Below are 26,623 nucleotides of genomic sequence, written 5' to 3'. Positions count from 1 at the left end.
CCATGGCAAATGGCACCCTGTCTGAGAGGTCATTAGAGGGTGGAACGATAAATTTGTCGCCCTACAGAAAACAATAAAACAGCTTTATTTTAAAACTTTTATTGAAAAAATCAATTCAAATAACTTGATTATGTAGTAGAGCTGACATCTATTCAATGTAGATGCCTTTAGTCTTGAATTGGTAGGCTAGCATCTAACATCAAGGCCACCAGCAATTAACACAAGAATTGAAAGAAAATTAAGTGCTTGTAAATGCCATGCTGGTGGGAATTCATAGTAAACAGTCGAAAGTATTCAATGACCAGAATTTTGAATGTTGTATATGTGTGTGTCTTTGTGTGTGTGTTCTGCATTGCAGTTTCATTCTTTTAACTTTGCTCAAAAGTGATTGCTAGGAGTAGATTACGACTCGACACTTATATAAGGAGTGGGAGAAATCAATTTAAAAGAGAAAAAATTCATTATCTGTTTTTATTTTTATTTTTTCAAACGTATTTTATGTAAAACTTGTGTACTGTTTAATGAAATGTGTATAACCTTTTTTCCCCTCTAAAGTTTTATTTTAGGAATCTGAATTTTCATAATGAATCTGTTTATTAATCAAATTAAAAAATTTTTTTTTTTTCTTGTCTCTTTCTTTGTCTCACAATTATTCTCCCTCTTTCTAATTTTGCCCTTCCTATTTTTTTTTTTACATTTTTTGCCCCCACACCTGCCCTTTTCCTTTTTGCCCCGCTTCCCATCCACCCCCTTCAAAAAATTTTATAAACTCTTTTTGCCCCCTTTCACCCCCACCCCACCCCTCCACCTGTCCACCCACTTAAAAAAAATTTTTTTTGAACTACTTTTTTGACCCCTCCCTTTTTTAGTCCCCCCCCCCCCTCCTTTTTTTTTCCTTTTTGAAACCCCTATTTTTCATCTTTTTTTTTTTTTTTTTTTTTTGAATTCCATTTTCCTTGTTTTGGTCTCCCTTTTTTCTTGTCCTCCCCAATCTTTTTCCGTTTTTTTGGTCTTCCCCCCTTTTTTTAGATTTGCCCAATCCTCTTTAAAAGAGACTCTCTTTGTCATTCACACTAAATGGATGCATATTATTTTTTTTATCTCCATGATTTTTAGAAATAATTTTTCTTCATTTCCTTAGATTTCTTCTGTTCCAAATGAAGCCAGTCCTCAACATTCAGAGAATGTATCTCCTGTTAAAGTCACTGAAAGTCCTGAAGTTTCTCATCCTATCCCCAATGCTGGTGGAAAGAGGGTGAACAATGACAGCTATGTGATTGAGACTCCATCCGAAGAGGAATCCGCCCTCAACATCCCTGTCATCACAGCAAGTCCAATCAATGTTCCTACATCGTATAAGACGCCAGCCACCGACACTGACTCTGGTATCACCAGTGATGATAAGGAGCGGATGGATTCACATCAAAAGATTAGTGAACATAGTAAAGCTGAAAAGGGTCCTGAGGCCGATGCGGAATTTAATAAAAACAAGCCTTCGAGTAGCTCTGAGGAAGTGAGTGAACCTCCACGGACTCGTACAAGAACTCGCCAGCAGCAGCAACAGCAGCTTGCATCACCAGCTAAGCTTCCACCTCCTGCTCCTTACAAAGAGAGCATCTCTTCAACAACCAGTACAGAAGTAGACGAACCAATGCGAATGACTCGATCAAGAGTAAGAGGTTTATCAAAACAACCAACGAATTCTGTTTCTGAAACTAGTACTAGCTCGGCAGCTGAGGATAAATCAGACGTTCCGAGAACTCGAACGCGGTAAGTATTTAGAAAAAAATTTGTTCTTTTTTTTTTTTTTTAATACAACAATGATTCTCAATGTAGTGTTTGATGTGGCCATGATTGATTTGATACGTTACACCTCGACTTTTGTTTTTTATTCGTGATAGTGATCATATTGGTCATCGATTTGTTACCTTGGCACCAAAATCTGCAGATTCTATTCCATTTCTGAAATGGCCTTTTCCCTTTGATTGCGGTATGATACTGGTCCTGTGCAGTTCTATGATGTCCACCTTTCCAGGCTTTGCCGTTTCTCTTTTTTGAGATGGTTTATTACTAATTGCCTGAGGTACCCCTATCAGGCTGTTCAGGCATTTTTTGAAGGTCATAGAGCTCCTCCTCGAGGGCACTAACTTTTCAATCCCACTTTCCAACCTTTGTATCACATTTCTCAGTGATAAAATAAACTGCTGCTGAAGCTGAAGGTAAACTCCTTAGCAGCGAATCCTTTCTAGCAGAGTAAAATTTGTCCATTCTTGAAATGAATAAGACCAATTTGAATATTTTTAGTTACTTGACAGTCGATATTTTATTGGAGTTTCACATAGTGAGAAGCTGCAAGAGAATCATATATTGTTTTATGAGCCAGTGTTCCTTTTTATATTTAATTAACCAACTATATGGGTGCATGATGTAATTGTTAAAAGTCTAATATATAAAAGGCACTATGTATGTATATTTTCAAACTCTATCTCTTCCAAAATTGAAAGTTGCACACCGATGCTAGGGGCCTCAAATGATTGATTTTTTATGAACTGTTCTTTTGTGGGTCTTTAGCTTGTTAAAATAGTTTTTAAGGGGTCAAAATTGTAAAAATTGTTATACATTTTATACATGCATCTTAGTTTATTTTTAATCAGTTCATATGCATGTCACATTAGTACAGTGGTAATGTCAGCAGCTTTGAATGCTACAGGTTTGTTTTCAGTTTCGATTCCAGCTGATGGCACCGAAGTACTTTTTTTACTTTTGAAACTCTATAATAATATATACAAAATCTGGGAAAATTAATATATCATATTTAAGCATATTTTACGGCCAGACAAGGCAAGGCTGCCCCACGTGCTAGTATTGAATAATAATAATTTCTAACCGCTAATAGCTATGGCTGATGATATATTATCTGAAAGTACTTTGTTCAAATTTTGTGGCTTAACGTTCACAGGGAACATGAGTTGAAACAGATACATCGAGAGCATTGCTGCGGCTGCTGCGAGGAACGTGGGTTCTCTCTACTGTGCTAGAAAGTTACACCTGAAAGGCCACCATTCACCCATGTACAGAGTATTGTCACATTTGGGCTGGTGCATCTGCTACTAGTCTCTCTCTCCAGAACAGGGTTCAAAAGAGAGCCGCCAACCTAATAGGTCCTGAACTGTCAGCTAACCGTCAACCTCTGTCCTATCGATGAAATGCTGCATCTCTCTGCCTGTTTTATAAGTATTTTAATGGAAGATGCTCTGATAAACTACAAGCCCATGTACCCCCTCAATCTAAATACCCCCGCCAAGCAGCAAAATCCCACCCCTATACAATAGGGATCCCCAAATGCCAGAAAGCCTTCTACTCTAATACTTTCTTCCCCAGAACTGCTAGACTTTGGAATTCCCTTTCAGGTTCCTGCTTCCCTGACTACTGACATGCAGAAGTTCAATTGTAATGTGAACAGACATCTTGCTGCTCAACTCTCTGCATAGTATCCCTGCAATTATGTCCCAGATAGTAGTCCCCTACATGAAAGTGGCACTGTGCCTTGTTTGGGGTTAAAATGCAATATAAAAAAAAAAAGGTATGGTGTTTTGGAGAACAAAGGCTCATCTTTATTTTAGGTAAAAAATAATAAATAACAACATAAAATTAACATTTCTAACCAGTCATGACCAACAGAATAAGAACAATCAGTCCTAGTCCAAAATTCACCCCACATTAAAAACAAAAAATAAAGAAAAATCTGTATGATATACACATCTGTGACAAAATATATTCCTAAAATGATATGAATTGACCAAGTAGTTTTATTTTTATAAAGAAAATCATTTTTAAGCAAAGTTGAGTCTTTTCATAATTCCTATGGTAAAAATGTTTTTATAGAATCTTGCAAGTTTGAATTATTGGAGTTATTTCCTTTGTTTTCAAGATGACATTGTGATATCATCGCTGTTCATTTAGCCACAGAATTTGATTTTATTATTTAAAAATAAAACTACTTGTTTAATTTATGATTTTTGGTGTATAATATTTTCTTTCTATCACAGGTATATACATCATACAGATTTTTCTTTGTTTTTAATATGGGGGAATTCTAGACGAGCACCAAACAATCTACCCACCCCTATTGATTAAATTAACATTTCTATTAAATCATGGACAACAAAATAAGAACAATCTACCCCATTGATTAAATAAAAAATATTTGATCCGTGTTTTTGAATTCGATAAATCGATTTCAAATTTTGACTAGAAGGTGCCTAAATATGAAAAGCTGCACATAAACAGGTACATCAGTTACAAAGTGACTATAACAATGAAGACGAAAAGAGTAAGCTGAATAACACAAATTATTAATCGTTATCTTAAGAATTTTAAAACATCATGATGTTTCATTTTTCAGTTTGCTGTTTAACTTCACATTATCTTTGTAGAACGCGGCTTCAGAAACGCCAGAGTGATGCCATGGAGGATAAAGTAGATAGTGAGGAGAAGAGGCACTGCACGAAAACCGAAGTAGAGACAGAGGTAAAGACCTCACAAAAACGTCGCAGTTCAAGGCTTAAAGACAAGGAACCTGACAATCCCGAAGATGCTGACACTGAAAACTCTGATGAGAATGATGTAAGTGCCTTAAACTAAATGAAATATTATGAGCAAAGGTCTTTCCTGGAACTCTCTGCCAGTGTTATAATTCCATGGAGCTGCTTTCCAGAAACTCTCTGCCAGTGTTATAATTCCATGGAGCTGCTTTCCAGATGACTATAACATTACTTCTAGTCTAATCTAAATAAGTTTGTATTGAGCTATCCTCTTAAATGATCAAACCCGACCCAAGTTCCACTGTTACCGATTATCAATGTTGTCTCACAGAACTACCTGATACTCATTAACTCTTATGCTTGAGCCACTCTGGAGCATTGATAAGCACTGTAAAAGAAAAAACAAATATTTGTTCAAGATGTAAAAATATTGATTTCTGTGAGTGAAATGGTTAAAGTTTATTTTTTTAACTCCTCTATTTTGCACTCTTTGCCCCAGACAACCCTGCTATTTCTATATACAAGATCTTATTAAAGCTTTGTATATCTTTCTTAAAATTATTAATAAACTCGGCTCTTTGTTTTAAAACTATAAATAGTAAATGATACGAATAGATTAAGAAGATAGTGACTTTTTTTTTTTTTTTTGTGAAAATGTTGTTATTAGTAAAATATTCTTCAAATAAATTGAATATTTTATTTCTTGAAAGTCGTCACAATTTAAATCCTTTTAAAAATGTTTCCCAATTAAATATTCTTTGAATAAAACAAACCTCTTTATTTTTTGTAACAATTTGAATCTTTAAAACAATAGGCTTTCTTAATTGTAAAATTAATGTTTGTGTGAAAATTGTTTATTTATATGAAAATTATAGGAAGTAAAAGAAAAAAATCAAGGTGCTTTTAAGGGACTTTAACCAAGAGGGGAAAAAGGTCCTTGTTAATATACTTTCTTTGTGCATATGTGTGGGGAGAAGTAATGTGGTTGACTAATTAAAAAGCATCCAAAGGTTCTCTTTTAATTATTTACTTACTTCATTTTTTAATGCTGAATGCTTATCAAGGGAGCATCAAGTACCATTTTAAGTCCTTGGTACAATTGAGCTAATCTCCCAGTTCATTAGAAAACATTCTTATGATTATGACAAATGGGCCGGTGTAGAAAACGCCTAAGTTGTTGTAAAATATCGTCGAGCACTTTGAGAGAAATGGGTTTCAGAACAAGATGGAAGCCATTCTGTTATGTTCAAATTTCATTCCTCTTCTTCCTGTTCTGACTGAAAGTTATGGCTTGATCGTAGATGTGCGACACAATATAAGCCTTTTTTGAGAGAACTAAAGCTTCCCATATTTAAAAGCTTCTACCTAACTTTCCTTGTGCTCGAATTGAAGCGAGTATAGTTTAAAAAGTGTTATTGAAAACATGGTGACTTCAGAGTATGCTTTCAATTAGAGTAGATTCACCTGGAACTGACAAATGTTTACATAAACTCAAGGGTAAAGACTAAAGGTTAAAGGCTGTAAACTCAGTGAACTCGTCACCTAAGGCTTGGTAACTAGCAATATCTTGATCGCTTTGTTGTTAATATACAACGCTCTCTCTCCCACTCTATCTTTAGTTTTTCAATCGGAGAAGATATGTAATCAGTTAAAATTGGATGCTGTACAAGGCAGTCATAAAAAGTTGAATTCAACTTTGTTGAGAACGAATGGGTCGCATGCCCAGTCAACTCTCAAATAAAAGAAATTACTTCTTTTAAATTGAAATAAATTTTTATTTTTATAAAAACATGCATTATTCACTTATTGTATACAGTGTTAAGTTGTAACATGATGGTCCCAACAAAGATAATTCTCAGGAGAGGATTAATGATGCTAAGAATTCGACATAAGAGCCATCAAGCACACATAGCAGATGGCATATTAAAATATCTAAAGGGGAAATGCCTATCATTTTTTTTTTTTTTTAAAGTGTTTTAACATTTAGGAAGCTGGTTTAACATTTAGGGGGCTGCCCAGAATCTAACAACTGTTCCAGAAACATCCTCATGATATGGACATACTAAGTTACTCTCCTCTGTAAATGACTTAGTCATAGATGAATAGTAGGAGAGGTCAGCATTTTATTGATTTAATTTAAACAGAAATTGTAATTCTGTATGCTGCTGACTAAAATTAAAAAATCACACAAGATACACTTACAAGCCTTACATCATTGGATTTAGTGTGCATTTGTTTTGGTTAGGGGTCAAGAATATCACCAGGGACCAAATTAGTACATAAGTGGGGGATAACCAGGGACCAAATTAGTACATAAGTGGGGAATAACCTTTTTCCATTCCGATTTGTAGTTGTTACTAAAACAGCACTGAAATTAGGTCAAACAGTCAGTTTTTTTTTTTTATTATTATTATTCCTTGCCTTTTTTCTATTTTGAAAGGGGGAGGTTTCCAAAGAAAACAACTATATACATTTAACTCTTTCCACTTTCCATATTCTTGGGTAACCTTGTCAATTACTAATATTGGAAAGATAATTATCAAGATATTATGTATTTGTATATGTATTTTTATTTTTTTCTCAAAATGAAATATATACAATATGCTAGTATGGTTGTACAACCTGAGAAATGTTACGGGACCATTTACCATTATATAAAAACAGTTTATCCTTATCTACAGGGTTGAACGATAAAATTGTCGCCCTAAAGAAAACAACACTACAGCTTTATTTTAAAACTTTTATTGAAAAAATCAATTCAGGTAACTTGATTATGTAGTAGAGCTGACATTTGTTCAATGTAGATGCCTTCAGCCTCAATCACTGCCTCGATATGGGTCTGGAACTGGGAGCATGCCTTTTCTACAAGCGCCGGCTGGAGCTTGTCGAATACTCGGCGGATGGCGGCAAACAAATTGGCTTTGATTTTGTGGGAGCTCATGTTAATGTTTTTGACGTATGACCAAATGAAGTAGTCCTGCAGGTTCAAGTCGGAGGAGGAAGGGGGCCAGTGAGAGAAGTGTACAAAGTCGTAGCACTCCTGAAGCCAAGCCTGGGTCTCTTTGAACTTGTGGGCCAGTGCCGAGTCATGCTGCCACACCCAGGGTCTGCAAGTTGCCATCTGATTGCACCAGGGTATCGCCACACTCTTTGTATTCTTCATCCTGGGCATGTCCCTATTATTCGTGGAAATCCAGCAATGCATTTTTGAGGGTACTGGCAATGGTCCTATTGTCATAACTTGGATCGGTTGAGAGCATGAGTTGTACAGCGGCACATCTCCAATCTTGCTCGGTGAACATTGTGTCACTTCCAGACATGATAGAAGTCTCCTATCGCTCATGGGATTTCTACACAACTGGCCAACTAGTCTGCAACAAAAAAGAAAACCGGTTTTCATCAAACTTTCAAGGTGAGAATTTTAAAGTTCCACCCTCTACATGTGCATACATCATTGTTTGAAATCAAAAACGGTTGTGGATAACAGAAGCATTGTTCTTAGAAAAAAAAAAAATACAAATGTTGGGTAAGATATTTCATGTGCTTCCCATGAGAAGCTGTCTAACAACATAGGAGATCTAGCTAACTTCCAGTCACATCTTGGATGACATCAAGCAGAACCATTGCTGAAGGGTGGCATAGAAGGATCTGCATGTAATGTAGATATTGGATTTCATTTGTAATTCCATACACATTCATGAGTTTGACAAGATGCACCTGAAGAAGGTTGAAGCTTACATCAGGCGAAACATTGTGAGAATAACATTCAAGATGAGAACAGTAGTCCGAACAATCTAAATAATACAAATGATCAATCCTCATCTCAAAAATTTCAAACATAAGTTTATGAAATGTTTATTATAAGTTTTCTGAGGAGGAAATTTAATTTTTATCAAGTTTTTTGTAAAATTAGATAAATCTGATATTATTAATTATATACTAAATAAGCGTTTACTTTTTTCTTTGTTCATTTTAATTCTCTGTTTATGATATCCTAAATGTAGAAGTATTACTTCCCTCTGGTTCTCTGAACTAGAACACAATTTACATATTAAGTTATTTATTTTTAGATTTCAACTGTAGGAAGTTCACTGCCAGCATCATTTTATGGAACACCACAAAACATGTCATGTAAGTATTTCTGTTTACTTTGCAGAATTGAACTTTTTTTTTATTTAAAAAAAAATGCAAGAATATGCTTTCTATGCTTATCTAATAAAGGGCAGATTTCTGCTTAAATCATTGTTTGGTCAAAGTTCACATTAAATTTTTTTTTTTTTAAACTATCAAATTGTTAGAGCCCTACTTATTTATTTATTTTTATTTTGATTGAATTTTCTTTATCTTATTTTATTTCTTCTCACTTTTTCTTTCTGTTTTCCCCTTTTTCTCTCTCTTTTTATTTTGCCTTTTGTTCACCTCTTATGACAATTTATGACAACTGAAAATCTTAATTTTGCTGTGAAAGCTAAGATTTCAAACAATGTAGGTAGTAGAGTTAACTAACTCATGTTCCATCCAAGAATGAGTCTTCCCTCTTCCTTTTCATATGCACTGGTGTCTTTTAATTTTACTAGAGACAAGAATGTGGCAAAACTAGTTAATGGGATTTCCAAATAATGAACACTTTTTAATATTTCCCTTTACACTGGAAATTTTAAATCATATATATAACCTCATGTATGTGTGGAATGATCTATGGTTTCTACCAGCCTACTGTACCAATTTTGGCTACAAATTGATGTATAGGAGTTTAGGATTTGTGGAACAAATTTGGTTTGGTTTTTAGTCGGTAAAAATAGCTGCTAAGGGGTCAAAATTGAAAAAAAATGGGAACTTGGTAGGTGTAAGTCAACTCTTCTGCGCTTATTCAAATATACATTTATAATGCATTAATTTTCATTAAAGTTTTGATATTCATCTGTTCTTAGGAATACTGCAGAACTAAATGTTTTGGTTTTGATTCTAGATGTTGGCAACCAAGTCATATTTACTTTTTTAACTTTTTGAAATCACTACTATATATTGGTTACAATATAATAATCAATAGAGAATTGGCTTTAAAATAAATATAAAATCTGCATAAATTAAATAAGCGTATGTTACGACTGGGTAAAGCTAGTTAAAAATAAAAATTTATTAGATTTCAAAAATTAATTTACTATACAAGTTAAAATTTTTTTTTTTTTTTTTGATAAAGAATAATATATTTGAAACAAAGAAAAATTTCAAGAATTAACTGAAAAAATTAGGGAATTGATTGTAAAAAAAAAAAAAAAATTGGCTATTTTAAATAAATTTTTCAAACAAACTTTATATATATATATATATATATTTTTTTTTTTTTTTCAGCCTCCCGAAGTTTCTTATTAAAGTAAGTTGGAAAACTTTTTTCAAAGCACCTCTGTACTCTTTCAAATTAAAGTTATATGAAGACGGGCTATTTTCACTATTTTTTTTTTTAAATGTTGAAGATTTGAGAAAATATGACAAAAGTCCTAACTAATTTTAACGTCTTCAGTATTTCTACAGATACAGGTATCTGATAGACTTGATTGATTTCACCTTTCATCTACGTATTTTTAGGGTGTCGTTTTTCTTGGTATTTTAATGATAATACTTATGTTGAGAATTTTTTTTTATCCCTGTCTTGTGTGTGTGTGTATATATATATATATATATATATATATATATATATATATATATATATAGTCATCCACATATAGTACTATTTTATTGTACCACAACTCATCAGTGCGGTTAGACCAGCACCTTTCCCTGGCCAGGGATTGAACCTGATAGTTGGCAGTTCTAACCTTCGGCCCATGACCTCATCAAATGTCTATTTAAATAGACACTTGCCTAACGTTTTTACAGTGTTTGAGCTGCTTGTTTATTTACAAACAAATAGCGAGGCTCTCTCTCTCTCTCTTTATCTGAAAAATGTAAAGTATTTTTACACCAACACACTAGTGTTTGATGCATACGCAATCATCAATGTAGGAAGTGATAATTACTGCTGGTCAGGATATTTAAACTCAGTCAAAAATCCACCCTTGACTTTGTAGGCTAACTTTCAACCTCAAAGCTGCAAAAATTAATTGAAGAAAATTAAGTGCCGATAAATGCGATATCAGTGAGCAGTCGTATATATGGTTTTGTGACTGAGTTTGAATCTGAACAGCAGTAATTACCACTTCTTATACTGATGCTTGCATGAGCATGAAGCCCTGGTGTCTGTAGGTATAAAAATTAATATTTATTTAAAAATAACAAACTGAGTTCATAAAAGAAATAACTTAGAGATTTCATGTTATTTTATTTTTATTACAAATGCTCAATAATTGCAAAGGATGTTTTATGTTTCAGGATAATTCACTTAAACTAAGTATCATTTCAATTTGAACTTGTTTATCTTTTGTTATTTGTTTTCAAATGACAACACCTTTTTTCTTTCTGTAGCATGAGTGCTAAGCAGGCTATCACATCTTCACAGAAATCTTACTCTCTCTATAAGGTAAGTTGGAAGACATTCTCTGTTTATTACTGAGTATTCCCCTTAATTATTTATCTCTATTGATTGTTTATCATACATTTTTTTTTTTTTTGTGTGGGGGGATACACATTGGGTCAGCATTTTGTGGTAGGATCACCAAGTTTTATCTAAAAAGACAACTTTTTTTCTCAATTTAAATCAATTTTATTTAAATTTTCATTAACACACTGTACATGGTCTAGAAAGAGTTAGAAAAATAGGAATGCAATATGGGTTGAGTTTGCCGATGTGTATATATGATAGAAATGGAATTGAGTTCATAAGATCCAACTTGCTTAGATATTGCACAATACAAGGAGAGGAAATATAACATCTTGTCATATTGACGTTTCAAAAGGGATATTTCATTCTGACTCTCACCCAAGTATTGCGTGAGATGCTAGCAAGGTAATATAAGGACTCATTAATCTATATGAAATGGTTGGATGGAAATGCTATCCCACAATGCATCAGTCGCTTGGTGAGAACATGCAACTACAAAAGATTGGGATTATGTAATTGATACAACCTTTAAAAAAAAAAATAATACAAAAAGCAATATTGTAGAATTCTTTTATAACATATTAATCTGTTAAACATGACTTGGTGAATGTCAGTCATAGGTCTTACGAGGAATTTCTGAGTTTTTCAAATGATGATTTGAATTATTTGGACTACCTATTTAAAACTTTTTTTTTTTTTTTTTTTAGTACCTTTCACAGAAAGGTTCCTTCACAGGATCTGCCCAAAAATTTGGAAGCCAATCACGGTTGAATCCTGGGTTTAGCAATTTCAAATCGTTACTCAAGAAAACTGTAACACCAGCCAAAACCACGGAAGTAAGTTAACCTCCCCCTTTGCACTTTTTTTCCCTTTCACTCTCCTTTTCCTCTTTTCTCCCTCAATTTTCCTCTTTCTAAATTTGTTTTTTAGATGCATCTAAACATTTCCATGAGGCTCTCTGTCCATCCTTTGCTTTTTTTAAGCTTCAGATTAAAATAGCATTTTAGTCAATTGGTATTATTGAAACATGTTGTTTGAATTTAAAGAGAGGAAGAAAAATAAAGAAATGAAATTATGAAGAAAAAAATAGGACGTAAAGCCCTAGTAATTTTGCAGACATCAGACTTTGCTAAAAAAAAATAACATTTTCTGAAGGGTGGCTGACCTAATTGATGCTGTAACAAACTATGGAATAAGTTGTGTTCAATTGAAAATGTATGAATAAAAATAGCAACTTTGGTTTAATTAATCATATAAAAATTATTGTCATTTTAAATAACCAGAAATTTGTTGATAGGCCATGAAATAGACAGCTCAAACATGAAACTAATATAATAATCATTTAAGTAAATATCCTAATGTTTTTTGTTTTTTACTTATTAAAAATACATATTTAAATTTACTTTTGATTTCTACATATGACTTTAAAGTTGATGAGACTCAAATTTGTGCAGGCAGCACTGAGGTTTTTACTTGGCACTAAAATCAAGTCTAAACCATTCTTGTAATGATCTTTTTCCTGTTTGTGGTATGTTGCTGGTCTGTGCAATTCTAGGAGGTCTACTCTCTTAAATTTTGCCTTCTCTTTTTGGAAAGGGCTTAGTTTATTGCTAATTGTCTGTGGCATCTCTACTGTTTAATGCTGATGGAGCTGCCCAGGCATTATTTGTAGGATGAAATGCTCTTTCTCCATCCCACTCTCTTAACCCTTGTGACTAATCTTCCCACCGTGGAAGGGAAGTAAATACCTTTGAAGAATATGGGTACCCCCCTCTTAGTTACCAATACTCCTAGGTTCACTCTGACCTGGGATAGTAGTACCCCAGTGTCTCAGGTTTTATCTTTGGATTAAATAGAATTTGTTCTGAGCATGAAATTAAACTAACACTTTTTGGAGAAAGTGGTTGTTTCTACCCCATCTCATAATCCCTCTTTTCCAGTGCTTTTTATGTTATTTTTTTTCTCTGCGTATTCTAACTACTTGGATGAGAAAAACTTCTATCAACCCCAGTTGTGCAACATACATAAAGTCCTGCGCATTATAAAGACAAACTTGCATCAAACTGTCATGATCTTTTGGTGCGTTTCCAGCAAAGACCTATGTCAGGCTACTTTCACATCTTTAAAAAAGGGACTCTGACTCAATTCAGTTCACTATATTAAGTTGCTGCTCACTGTTGTCAAGTGCTGGATGGAGAGTGTATCTGTAGAAAGGCCATACATAGGGTGGGTGTGCCTATCTTTCTATTCTCTTGGAATTTTGACTGGTTCTGGTCCTTTGTTAGTGGAAACTGTTAGCTACTCCAAACTTCTACTTAAGATATCGTCTAAGACCATCTCCATTCCTCAAAGCCTACCTGCAAATGACCCTAGATATTGTTCTTCCCACAAAGGTGATCCTAGTGAGACTTTTTCAATTCACTGATGTTCTAAACAAAGAGAATATCTTTTTGGATGATCTTGCGGATCAAAGATATTTTCAATATTCTGCACTGCACCCTCCTCCTCTGGCTAAACAGCAGTCATTGCAATAGCGTTCATTTGTACTAGCCCCCAAAATGTCGTACACATTTTTACAAAATTTTAATCTTGAATATTTTTGTGTGTGTATAATATATATATATATATATATTATCAAATATTTATCTCATTGTACTTACACATTAGTTTTATTTTTCCCAATTTTTTTAATAGCAACGACTTGATCAAAGAAAACGAGAGTTTGATGAAAAACAAAAGAAGGAACAGGAAAGGCTTCTAAAGAGAGAAGAAATGCAAAGATTGAAGATGGAAGAAAGAAAAAAGTAAGTTCTATTTGTTAAAAACTAAATCTATCACTTAAAATGAAAAAAAAAAAATGTTTAGTTTTTATTCTTAATGTATTATATATATTATTTTTGTCTTACAATGTTTCTAATGTTGCAAAACTTATGTTCTGCAAAACCGAAAACAAAAACAACCCACCACCTTTCCCCCCTTTTCCTTCTTCCCATAACTTCTTTCTCTTTCTATGTCCCCCACTTCCTGACTGATTTCTTAACTTAAAATGTACCAAACATTAATACTGTAACCCTTATCCTTCTCCCATTGCAAAACTCATGTTCTTCAGGGCAGGGAACAAAAACGACAAAATTCATTATAAAACAACCAAACCAAACACTACAAACTAGTGATTGAAGATACAAAGAGCTTGAAGAATAAAACCCTTCTACAAACACTTGCAGAACTTGAAACATAAAAACTTTACACATCAACCTATCGATTAAGGTAAAAGTCGCTAAATGGAGCCATCTGTTGTTGGCTGTAGGTAGTTACCCGTAATGCTCTAGAACAGAATCCTGGTAGCTGAGCACCTTACGACCTGAATCCAAGTGGCCATGAGTTTGCAACACTCCACTTTGGCCCTTACTTTGGCTAGACCGGCAGTCAGAGAAACTCAACTTGATCAATGGGCTAGTCATGACAAGCCTTAGTAACAGTAAATTCTCACAAAAAGAATTACAAATACATCACACACAAACACATATACAAAAAAAAAAGATACACATAATGATATTAGAAAGTGATGGCAAGGGCAAATCAGATGTTGAAACCAGATGCTACCAACAACAAACCCTTATTATACCTTGCTGAGGCCAAAGAAATAAGGAAATTGTCACAAGCAACTGCACTCACTGTTTGAGTATATCATTCTTGTATCCATGAGATGTTTGGGCAAATGGGTCTTCCCCTAACCACCTCACAATATAGGGATCCGAGGAGGGTGGGGAGCAAGGATGATGAAAGAAAATAATACTTCATATGGCTTCCAAAATAATCAAAAGATACCATCCAGATTCAAATACAGAAAGCGGCAAAGATGAAAATACAATCTTTCCTGAATATATAATGTTAGAATCACAAGACAATATACAAATAACCAAAATCTCTCTATTTCCTAATTAAAAAAATTATAAACAAAACTCTAAACACAAAACAAATTAAAAAAAAATTAAAAAATGGAACCTTACTTGTACAAGTAGCTACTAAAAATAGTACGGAAAAAAATTTAACATGGACAAAGTTCCATGATGCAAACATCAAAACCTACCCTCACAAAACCCCCACCACCTAAAACGGAGTCATCAAATGTCCAGAATTAAAGCCAAATAAATCTACAAACTAACTTACAGGCAATTGCCGCCACAACCACCCTACATAGAACAATCACAGTCTGCTCCATCTATCTACCTCCAAACGCCCCTATAGATGAAACAGAAATAGAAAAACTTATTAACCAACTCCCTTGCCCCTTTTTATTATTAGGCAACTTTAACAGTCATGATGCTAGTTGGGGATACTCAGACACAGACAGAAAATGAATCATTATAGAAAATATTACCAACAAAAATAACCTATACATATATAATAATGAAAAAAATAAATTACCTTTATGCACTCTGCTACAAACTCATATTCAGCAATTGACCTCTATAAGTGATCTTAGTATCTTTATGGATTACAACTGGACAGTGCATGTGAACACATATAGAAATGACCACTTCCCAATAACATTAGAACACTGGTCCTGAAATAACCTCAAAATATTCCTCACTGTAATCTTAAAAAAGCTAACTGGAATAAATTTAAATTATTATGCAAACACAAACTCTTACTTGGAAAACATGAGAAAGACCTGATCACTCACTTTTGAGATACCATCATCTCAATAGCTGAGGAATTCATACCTAAAACAAAATCATCAACTAAGTGTAATTGGCTCTGGTTTAATGATTGCAAAAAAGCTATCAGGCTATGATGTGTTGCATTAAGAAAATTCAACAATCAACCAACTATTCAGAATTTAAACCACTTTAAAATATGTAGAGCTAAAGCACGTCAAACAATAAAAGAAGCCAAACGGAAATCATGGAAGAACTTTGTGTCCAAAATCAATAATAACACCAAAGACAAAACCATATGGAATATGATATGGAAAATATCAGGAAAAATACCAGTTCCCCTCTCAACCACGTTTGTATAAACAATAACAAAATAACTAAAAAAACGGACATGGCCAACATGCTTGCAGATACTATTGTAAATAATTCATCATCCAAAAATTACAATAAAAAAATTTCAGACTATTAAACAGGAATCAGAAAAAAAAAAAAAACTGAACTTTAAAGGTAAAATGAGGAAGACTACGACAAACCTTCTACCATTCATGAACTAAAGGATTCATTGAAAACCAGACGAGATAATATGAATTCCTAAAACAACTATCAGATCAGCCATTAAAGTATTTACTTTCTGTACTTAATTACATCTGGATCAATGACAATCTTCCAGCTACATGGAAACGAGCTACAGTCATTCCCATAACAAAACCAGGAAAGGATGCATTTGACACCTCCAATTATCGCCTCCTAACACTAACAAGCTGTGTGTGCAAGATGATAGAGAGAATGGTAAACACTAGACTAATTTGGTTTCTTGAAACTAATAAAATAATAACCAACTTTCAATGCGACTTCCTGAAACATCGGAGCATTGCAGATCACTTAATACAATTGGAAACTTTTATCAGAAATGCATATATACAGAAAAACATATGACTGCTATTTTCTTTGATCTTGAAAAGGCTTATGATACCTCATGGAGGTATGGTATCATGAAAGATCTCAAAGAAGCTGGACTGAAAGGAAGACTATCCATCTTCATCAACAATAGACTATTTAATATGCGTGTAGGAACATGCCTCTCTGACATCAAGGAACAAGAAACGGGAGTCCCACAGGGAAGTATTTAGTCTGCAACATTATTTAACCTAAAAATTAACAATATCATTGGCTGCATAAATCAAGGTGTGGATTGTTCACTATATGCCGATATTTTCTAATTGCATACAGCTCAAGGCATATCCACATAATTGAGTGCCAACTTCAACGATGCATTTATAAAATAAAAAAAATGGACAACTGAGAATGGCTTCAAATTTTCCACTAACAAAACAAAATGCATGCACTTTTGTCCGCTTAGAAAATTGCACCCAGATCCTCTTTTAAAATTAGATGATACCCAGATTCCTGTTGTAATTGAGGCTAATATTAGACAAAAGACTTGCATTCATCCCTCACATCAAACACATAAAAAATAAATGTAACAAAACTCTCCAGCTAATGCAAGTCATTGCCCACACAGATTGGGGAGCAGACAGACAAACCCTATTGAAATTATGTAGATCACTAGTGGGATCAAAATTAGATTATGACAGTTTCATTTACGGTGCCACCAGAAAGTCATACATAAAAACATTAGACACCATTCAACATCAGGGCCTCAGGCTTGTACTCGTAGTCTTCCGAACTTCCCCCATCAATTGTCTTTATGCATAAGCTCCCCCCTCCCACTGTTATCAATTCAACGCAACAAATTAGCCTTACAATACTTGACCAAAATTCTCTCTTGCCCAGACAATCCTGCCTACGACTGTATTGCAAACCCACTAGATTACTCTATGATAAGAAAAAAATCACAACCAACAAATCCAGTCCATAACTACATCTTCAATCCTAAATACCAAAACCTATTTGACCAAAAAGTAAAAGCTATAAAACCTTTTGGTCTCTGTATGAAACCACCAGTGAAAGACGCAGGTATCACGATCACCAACATCCATAATGCCAACTAAGCTTTCCACCCTGGCTACTAAAATAGCCTGAAATTATCCTTGAACTAAAACAAGCTCCCAAAAAATCCAACTCCTCCACTAACCTATCAAGAAAAACTTAACATTCAGGAAAAATATCCAAACCATCAGCATATCTACACAGATGGTTCCAAAGACAGCAACAGAACTGGATGTAGATTAGTATCACATAACATTACCTTACAGAAATGACTACTAGACTATGCTTTGATTGTTAGTGCCGAAGCTCTAAACCTTATTACTGACCTCACCCACAAGAAATTTATAATTTTTTTCAGACTTCGTATCAGTACTTGAATCCTTAAAGAACCAAAACTTCAATGACCTGCTACTCGTCAACCTATTACAAAGAATACATACTTTTTCACAAAGCAAAAATATCAAATTCTGCTGGATCCCCAGTCATTTTGGAATTCAGGGCAATGAAAAAGCAGACATAGCTGCCAAAGATGCACTAAACCTCAATATAAGCAATATAAAAATTCCACACTGTCTGCAAACAACTAATTAATAATCTTATTATAAAGAAATGGCAAGAACAATGGAATAACTGTCAAAATAACAAACTTTTCAAAATCAAACCTACAAGAGGAGAATGGTTACCAGATTTCAGAAAATCGTGCGGAGAGGAAGTGGTTTTGTCCTGCATTGCATAGGACACACGAACATAACACACTCTTTCTTGCTAAAAAAGACCTTCCAGAATGTTTATCGTGCCAAAAACCCTTTACGGTAAAACACTTTCTTTTAGATTGTGGCGATGTTGCACATATCCGGCAAAATTATTACAATGTCAACAATATGAAAGAACTATTTAAAAAATAAATTCTAACAAAATACTAACATTTCTTAAAAAATTAAATTTATACAAAAGAATATAATTTTAACTCCATCCAACTTAATAAAAAAACACCTAATAATTTAAAAAGGCTGACTTGATTGTCTGAATAAATTACAATATCTAACACACGACAAAATAAAAAAAATCCAAATTACGGAACTCGGCATTAAATAACAAAAAAAAATAAATAAATAAAAATAAAAAAAATGAAAAAGGGTTGAGATGCCATATCATAAAATCAAACCAATCTGTTTTGGGGCACAACATTAAACTGCCTTGGACATCCCCTGGGCAATGAGTTTGCACCCTACAATTCCATTACTTTGAAGCAATATGAATCATTTGAAAAAAGTGAAATACTATCGTACCAGTCTTAAACTCAATTTTTCTGTATGTGATAGCATATGGTCCCCACTTGACAACATTGGTGCCAATTCCTAGCACTGTATGCTGTGGATTTCTGCTATTCCCGTTGTGGTTGTGTTGTCGTTTTTCACATTAGTGACTGCCGACGGGGTGCACTGGCTTACAATTATAATAAAATAAATCGCAAAATCCTGACGCATTCTACAAATATTACTGGCACTGAGTGTATGCTAAGGTCCAAATTTATATCTATTGTCGAGGCTGCAACCTACGTTCAACTGTGCTCAACCATCACAAACCCAAGAATGTCCACAAATTGTACCCAACTGCCATTTACTGTTGTAAAACTCAGTCACTCCTAAATATGTTGACTTCTATTCTTCGGTCCTTTGCCTTAAAATAACTTCCACACCTTGCTTAACAATTCTATTCAGCTTCCTTTTGTGTTGAACTTCCTATGCCTTTGACTGAGTGCGTGAGAGTACAACATTGATAGTATCACATATGTAAAAAGAAAACTGATAAATATATAGTGGGCATTATAAAGAAATTCAAGATTCCAGGAAAAATGCTCAAAGAAGTAATCCAATCTTAAAAACTGTTTTATAAAAAAACAAATTAAAAAATCACCAGATAGTAAATTGCAACAAAAAAAAAACACCCCCAAAGAATAGTGTCAAGTTATTGTAGAATGAAATCAAAACAAAATGGTAGCCAAATGTCACTCTTCAAAATGAAATCCAGAAAATTATTTCAAAGCGATAGTTGCGAATAGGAAACCTGAAAATGTGTAGTGAAAGGAATATTTGAAAATAAAGTTCCAGTTAATTAGGTTGTCTGTTGAGAGTATTGCTTGCATTATAGACCATGTATATCACCATGCAACCACTTGGCCAAATTTTTTTTTTTTTTTTCCGAAAGGCATAGCCTTACAAATTTCAATTCTGACATTTAAACAATTGATCATGTATTACTTTGAGTATTCTGAACTTTTTAGCATCACATGGGGTACATTCTTTCAAACCAGGCTCATGAAGCTGTCAGCAATCCAGCATTATCTATTTATCGATGAATAGAGTGGGTTTCCTTCCATTTCCAGACCCATGATGCGAGGTGTACACTTGTTGCTGTTTCTGAAAGATGCGTTGTGTTCATAGATGTAGAGAAAATTGTAATGAGTGTGAAAATTACTTACCTCAAAAATGCCAGCATGTCTGTGCATCTTGTAGGATTAAACTGGTGAATAATAGAAAATAACAAAATGGCGATGCTCAGTTAATTTTATCCTCAATAATCATGCAAACTAATGCAAATTCTTGCTGATCCCATGAAAATGAGATGCTGCCGATTTGAATAAAAGGCTCATTTTTAAGTACATTTGGATTTTGGAGTAACAAGCTTTGACAGCATCAGTGTATTGAATTTAACCCTGTACATTGTTAGCTGAAAGTGCAGAATATTAATAATTTAATCACAGTAGAGCTACTGTTTGAATTTACCTAGGATCATACTGTTACTTTTCTTTGTGCTGTTGCATTTAAATGCCAGATTTTAATAAGTTGAAGCAAAGGAACTTTTATCAAAAAGTTGATTTGCCATTAACAGAGAGAGGGTTTATATATTTGTAAGGTGGGCGACAAATCAGGACAGCAAATTATTAGTGACAGTTTTTTTTTTTTTTTGTCATCTCCACTATTTCAAGCCGATTTGAGGTAGCATAACAGATTTGGTTGCTATGGTAACCAACTGCCAATCAGAAAAGCCGTCGCTACGTTCCTTACACATTCTGAGAATTTTTGAACACTAATTTTTTATTATACATTGTTTTACTGAACGAAAGTTAAAAATTCTTTTCAAAATACAGCCGAGAAGGTGACTTATGAACTGTAAAAATTGTTTGAAATTTGGTTGAAAAATGAGCGAGCGGTGAAGCTTTAATGCAGTTCTAAATGAGTAAAACTAACACTTAACCATATATTCAAACATGGTAGTTATTTTTTTTTAGTTGACATAGGATTATTATTACAATTATAGTATGATAAATAGTGGAAATGATTGTGACAACATATGTCTATTAAAGAAATTGATTTGTGATGACCTTAAATTTTTTAATGCATCTCTGTTGTACCCAAGATTGTTAGAATGTGTCAGAAAGTTGCTTTTGATCTGCCGATTTTTTTTTTATGTATACCCCATTTTCAATTTTTATTTCCTTGTCGTTTGCTCTCCAGAAAACGGGAAGAGAGAATGCTGAAAGTAACGAAGAGTCGACAAATGAGAGAGATTGAAGATAAAAAACTGAAAGACAAGAAAACTAAAGAATGGGAAGAAAAGATTTCTGTCACTGATCGTATCAGAGAAGAAAAACTGCGTGAAGAACGGGAAAAACTTAGGTTACGGTAAGGATGACATTACCCCCCCCCCTTTTTCTCTTTCTCTTAAAAAAAGTTTTAATCTCTAATATGTTGTCTGCTACAATATTCATTATTATACTAAAGCTGAATTAATCAATGCTTGTTTCCTTAGTTTTTTAGTAAAAGTCCAAAGTTCAACCTAATTATATATAAAAAAACCCCCAGAAAAATCTGTATACATACTCGTCATGGAATGAAGATAATCAGGTTCTAAAAATCATGTAAATTGTTCTTTTTAGTAAAAAAAAAAAAATTATGAGGAAACAAGATGTCTTGAATTGTCATGTTTAATAAAAGAATACAACTCAATTTGAATTACCGATATTAAAATCAGCCTTGTAATGGATATGCTTTGTTAAAATCATAAAAAAATGATTTTCTGTCTAAAAAAAACTTGATCGATTTATGTGATTTTTGGAATATTATCTTTTCATTCCATGACAGCTACATGCAACAAACTATTTGTTTTTTTGTTGTTTTTTTGTTTTTAATTAAGTTTAACTTTTTACTTGCATCATCTTTAGTATATGCTAAAATATTATTTGGTACGGGGAATTGAGTTGTGTTTAAAAAATGTAATTTGACTAATTAATGGCCAAATGTTTGGTGATTGTACATTATAGTTGGATATGAAAAAAGGCATTTCAAGTGATATCTAATTATAATGTACAGCACCAAATTTTTTTCCCTTAAGTTTATTTCTGAAAATCTTTGGACAAAATTACTTTCAAAGATTTTATTTGATTTGATAGAGTAGTTCAAATATTCATTTATACTAATATATATGGTTTCGTTATAAGGAGTATTTAGCAAAAAATATTTGGCTTGCAAATAGATAAAACTGATTATATCCTTCTACTCAAGAATTTTCACAATATATTGAAAATGGAGACATCAGTGTTACCAATATACAGCAGACAGTAAGTTTAATATTTGAAAGACATTCCAATCTTTAACTATAGATATATCTGAAATATGGTTAATTATCATCCTAATTTTAAAAAAGAACCATGGATGCTAATGGGTTAGTTGTTCTATTTAGCCATAATTTGCAATTTACTCAAGACACTCATCTTTTACTAAATGTCTGTCTATTACTCTCAACCTCTCTCACTGTATGTTATTTGCCCCTTCCTCTCTACTCTGCTCTTAGCAAGCCACCTGGCATTGTCCAGTCGTAAAATATGCTTAAATATGATATTTTGATTAATGCAGATTTCGTATTTATTATTATACTAGCGTGGGTGCCCGGTGCTGCCTGGGTTGAGCAACCAAAGCCCTTAAAAAAATAGCAGTGAGTGTGTGTGTGGGGGGGGATTAGGAGTAGTAGGCAGGTTCGAACATGCAAGAGGAAAAGGGGTTGAAAAAAAAGCATCCGGTCTTATCGCTGCGGCCACCACAGTTGTGACATCACACATGTTTGAGATAACCTGTTTTATGCGACGTCGTTCATGTGTGGCATGAATGATTTGCAAAAATGTCACCGAAAAAAACTGATCCCTCTTTGTAAAAAAACGGCCCAGTTGATGGTGAAAGAATGAATGTTTTTGGCCAATTTTTGGATATTATTTGGCTGAGAGACTGAGCTTTCAAACAATACCAATTTTGTCAGTGTTGATTATGTGTGTCGAAAGTTTTAGTGAAACAAACATACATACGTTCTAACAGATGTTTGAGGTTTATATTATACTAGCCTGGGTGCCCAGCATTGCCCAGAGGTGTGTCTTGAGCAAAAAAAAAAAAAAAGTGGTAGTAGGTAAGCAGGCAGGCTTGAACCTGTACCGCGAAGGAGAAAAAGAATGTGAAAACAAAAGTGATATCTTTGCCATTGCGTCCATCGCCAAACCGGAAGTGGTGAAGGTTTAAATTAAGGCTAGTCAATCAAAATGAGGGGATGACTTTTGAAAGTATCGGCAAAAAAAAGCGATCCCTCCTTGTAGAAAAGTGCCCAGTTAAGGGTGGAGAAATTAATGTTTTTAGCCAATTTTTCGATATTTGTCATCCGAATAGTCGAGCTTCAAAACAATACCGATCTGGTGAAAATCCGTCGCCTCTGTCCAAAGTTTTAGACAGACATACAAACATACATTTAAATAAACAGGTGAGATTTATGTTATAGATTATATTGGACCCAATATATAGTAATGTGTGCCACCACCGAGAATCGAAACCAAAACATTTAGCTTATGATTTACTTTTTCCTTTGACATTAATGCCTGAGCTGTGAAAACATGTTTGCTGCAAGACTAAAAATAAAAACATGAACCAATAGCTATTACGTTACGCATGCATATTTGTAATGCTGTCGTTCGACCTTCACCTGGCAAATTTTATTTTTTTGTAATTTTCACACTTTCACACCGATTTCCCCGGCTAAAACCTAAATATAGTTTCACGTGGGTTTGAATGCCCTATATATTAAATTTCATGTCTGTAGACCAGAAATTGACAGGAGTTTAGTAGGCAAAATTTTTCAAACAAATATATATATATATATATATATATATATATATATATATATATATATATATATATGCATACATAAATATAATTACATATAATAGTAAACTAAAGATGATTATTCCATAAGAAAACAGAAAAACTAATAGGGAATTGATTAAAATGAACGTTTAAAAGAATATGCAAATTAGCTAGATCTTTTGCAGATAAATGCAATTCAGTGATCCATATATAACAAAGTTATTTTCTTTTTAAATAAATAGAAAAAGTTTTTAATATGAACATTAATACATTAAAAAAAAAAAATTTATAGGAGTATAGAAGATAATATTTATCACTCAAGTTTCCATCATTCACTGTCTGTTAAGTCAAAGGAACAATTTGAAATGTTGTCCATAAAAAGCATCAACTATAAATTGTATGTGATAAGTAAAGTTTGTTTTATGCCAGGAAAGGTGAAGACACCACACAAGATTTACAGAACATAGAAATGAACAGCAGAAAATTTTTATGATCACATGACTAACACCTGTTCTTCTAGTCAACCAGATTCAAGTCTTTGGTAATATGATGCAATAACATGCCATTACATATCTTACACAACCTTGTGAAGCTCAAGAATCTTTTGTTTTTTTCTGTAGACTACTTGATTGCCCTACATTTTTATTTATTTATTTTTTTTTAACTTTTGTAGAATAAATTCTTAATAAAAAATTTCTTTTTAGAAATAAGAAACAGCAAGAAGCAGAAGAAAGAAGGAATCAGGAAGAAGAAGAACGCATAAAAAAATTGAAAGAACAGGTAAGAGCAAACGTGGTTACTATCAAAAGGGAGCTACTTAAGGTTTTGGATTTAAATATCTTCCAAAATACTGAGCTGAAAAAAAAAAGAACATATAGCATTTTGATAAATGTTTACTTTAACTACAACAGAATACCGACCGATAAAATTTTTTTTATAGGTTTTCGGGGTCGCTGACAACAAATCTGATATTCAAACCCGTCGCAAATTTACCGTTTGCATGGTATTAACCCCTGAACCCTCGCACTATTTTGTGCCAACTCCCCGCCATCATTTATGCTATTCTTACATGATGTGTTCGCACATGGACGTGTGTAGTAAGGTGACTTGTCACATCGCGGAAGAATTTTTAAGCAGACATTTGAAATAAGTTTTAAAAAACAACAAAATGTGGTTCATTTTTCTGTGTTACGTAGTTTTTGATGCTTTTTAATTGATCTAAAAAAAATTTAGTTTTCAGGGGGGTGCGATGGACGGGTGGTGTCATTCTGGATGAAGTAAGTACTGACTTGTAGCAGAATGGTTCTATTATTTTTATTTTTTTATTTTATGCTCCTCTGGTCAACATTTATCAAGGCTAAAAGCAATTTGAAAATAAAGATAAGCGAGACAGGGATATTTACCAGCTGAATGATGAGAAACACTATGGGAGTACTGGCATTAATCAATGGCTTGAACTGCATTTAACAACTTTTGGAATGGTTCATGACAAGAAATTGTTGATATAGGATTTAAAAACAACCAAGTTGTAATTGGCAAGGAAGCAGTTCTGCGGCAGTGTGTACCACAAGTGAAACTCTTGCTAAAGAGCTCTGTGTTGACACAGACACCTTGCTCTAGACACATTAAGGGAGAAATGAAGTCTTTTCGTTGTAGTAGAAGGACGAGTACTTGCTGTGAATGTCTTAGAAAGAGGAATCAAAGACTGTTGAGGCAGAAAATTTCCAATGTGAGATGTATCTGATTTTTATATAGATAGATTGGTATCGGGTACTTTTTGGGGTAATAGAATGATCCAAGTATTTTTTCCAGTTACTTTAGCAAATTGACTGTATATAAGTCTTCCATTTTCGAATCCTAATTTACTTGCCTCTCAACAAGGTCATTTTTTTATGTGGGAGATATTAGTACAAAGCTTTCTGGTATCTGGGGAGCTCTACAGTGAAGGGGTGGAATTTTACTGTTTGATTGGGAGTATTTATGTTATGGTAGAATGCAGTAAATTCATTTGAGCACATTCTGTGGAAGCACTTGTAAAACAAGCATAGGGATGCAAAACTGCGGTGATGAGACAGCAGCTGGAACTTGGTAGACAGTGTAGGCCCTATTAGATTAGAGATTCTTTTTTTGAGTTTATCTAAGAGGGAGAGAGTAGAAGTGGAATGTACCAGCCCAAATGTGGCAACAATACTCTGTGCATGTGCAAATGGTGGCTTTATAGATATATAAGATACTGGTGGGTGTGAAGTTTTCTAGTTGAGTAGAGGAAGCCAATATCTTTTGTAGCAGACTTGGCAATATCTTTTTAAAGTTATTTAGAAAAAAAAAAATGCTTGTCTTAAGACATCTTCATAGAACTATTCCTGCTTAATCATCTTTCCATTTCAAAGTTTTATAAGTGGTTATTAATATTTCTTGTCGGAAGCTTTTGTTGTACAAATAGAAAGAATTTGTTTTCTGCATGTTTTCTGAACATTTTGAGGATTTCATTATCACCATGTATAGTTTTCCGGTATATGAATATTTTAGATTGTGGGGTAAAAATGGAGGTGAAAAATGTAAATAAGAGGCATTATAGGAGGAATGGCATCATGTTTATAAAAAGAAGGGAGAGGGGCGTCTATTACGACATCACAATGTTTTCCAACTTTATGAAATCCTTTGACTTTGTAAACTTTCATTGATAATAATGTTTGTACAATGTCAACATTAAAAAGTGTGTGCATGTATATATATAGTCTGAAGAAG

General features: G+C 33.6%; 1 protein-coding gene across 1 annotated transcript in view; it reads left to right on the top strand.

Annotated features, from left to right (window-relative positions):
* Positions 1-26,623, top strand: part of LOC145292142 (uncharacterized) — a 74,630-nt gene that overhangs the window by 26,578 nt on the left and 21,429 nt on the right. Inside the window, exons 5-13 of the mRNA XM_080138269.1 lie at positions 1,142-1,770; positions 4,437-4,626; positions 8,615-8,675; positions 9,897-9,918; positions 11,007-11,061; positions 11,790-11,918; positions 13,777-13,886; positions 21,212-21,379; positions 24,580-24,655. Coding sequence (XP_079994395.1) covers positions 1,142-1,770; positions 4,437-4,626; positions 8,615-8,675; positions 9,897-9,918; positions 11,007-11,061; positions 11,790-11,918; positions 13,777-13,886; positions 21,212-21,379; positions 24,580-24,655 — 1,440 coding nt within the window. The remainder of the gene's footprint in view (positions 1-1,141; positions 1,771-4,436; positions 4,627-8,614; positions 8,676-9,896; positions 9,919-11,006; positions 11,062-11,789; positions 11,919-13,776; positions 13,887-21,211; positions 21,380-24,579; positions 24,656-26,623) is intronic.

This window comes from Euprymna scolopes, chromosome 13 (genome assembly GCF_053919585.1).
Source record: "Euprymna scolopes isolate OS-2025 chromosome 13, ASM5391958v1, whole genome shotgun sequence".
Taxonomy (NCBI): Eukaryota; Metazoa; Mollusca; class Cephalopoda; order Sepiida; family Sepiolidae; genus Euprymna; species Euprymna scolopes.
Note: the sequence above shows the minus strand (reverse complement) of the source record. Positions and strands in the feature narration are given on the sequence as shown.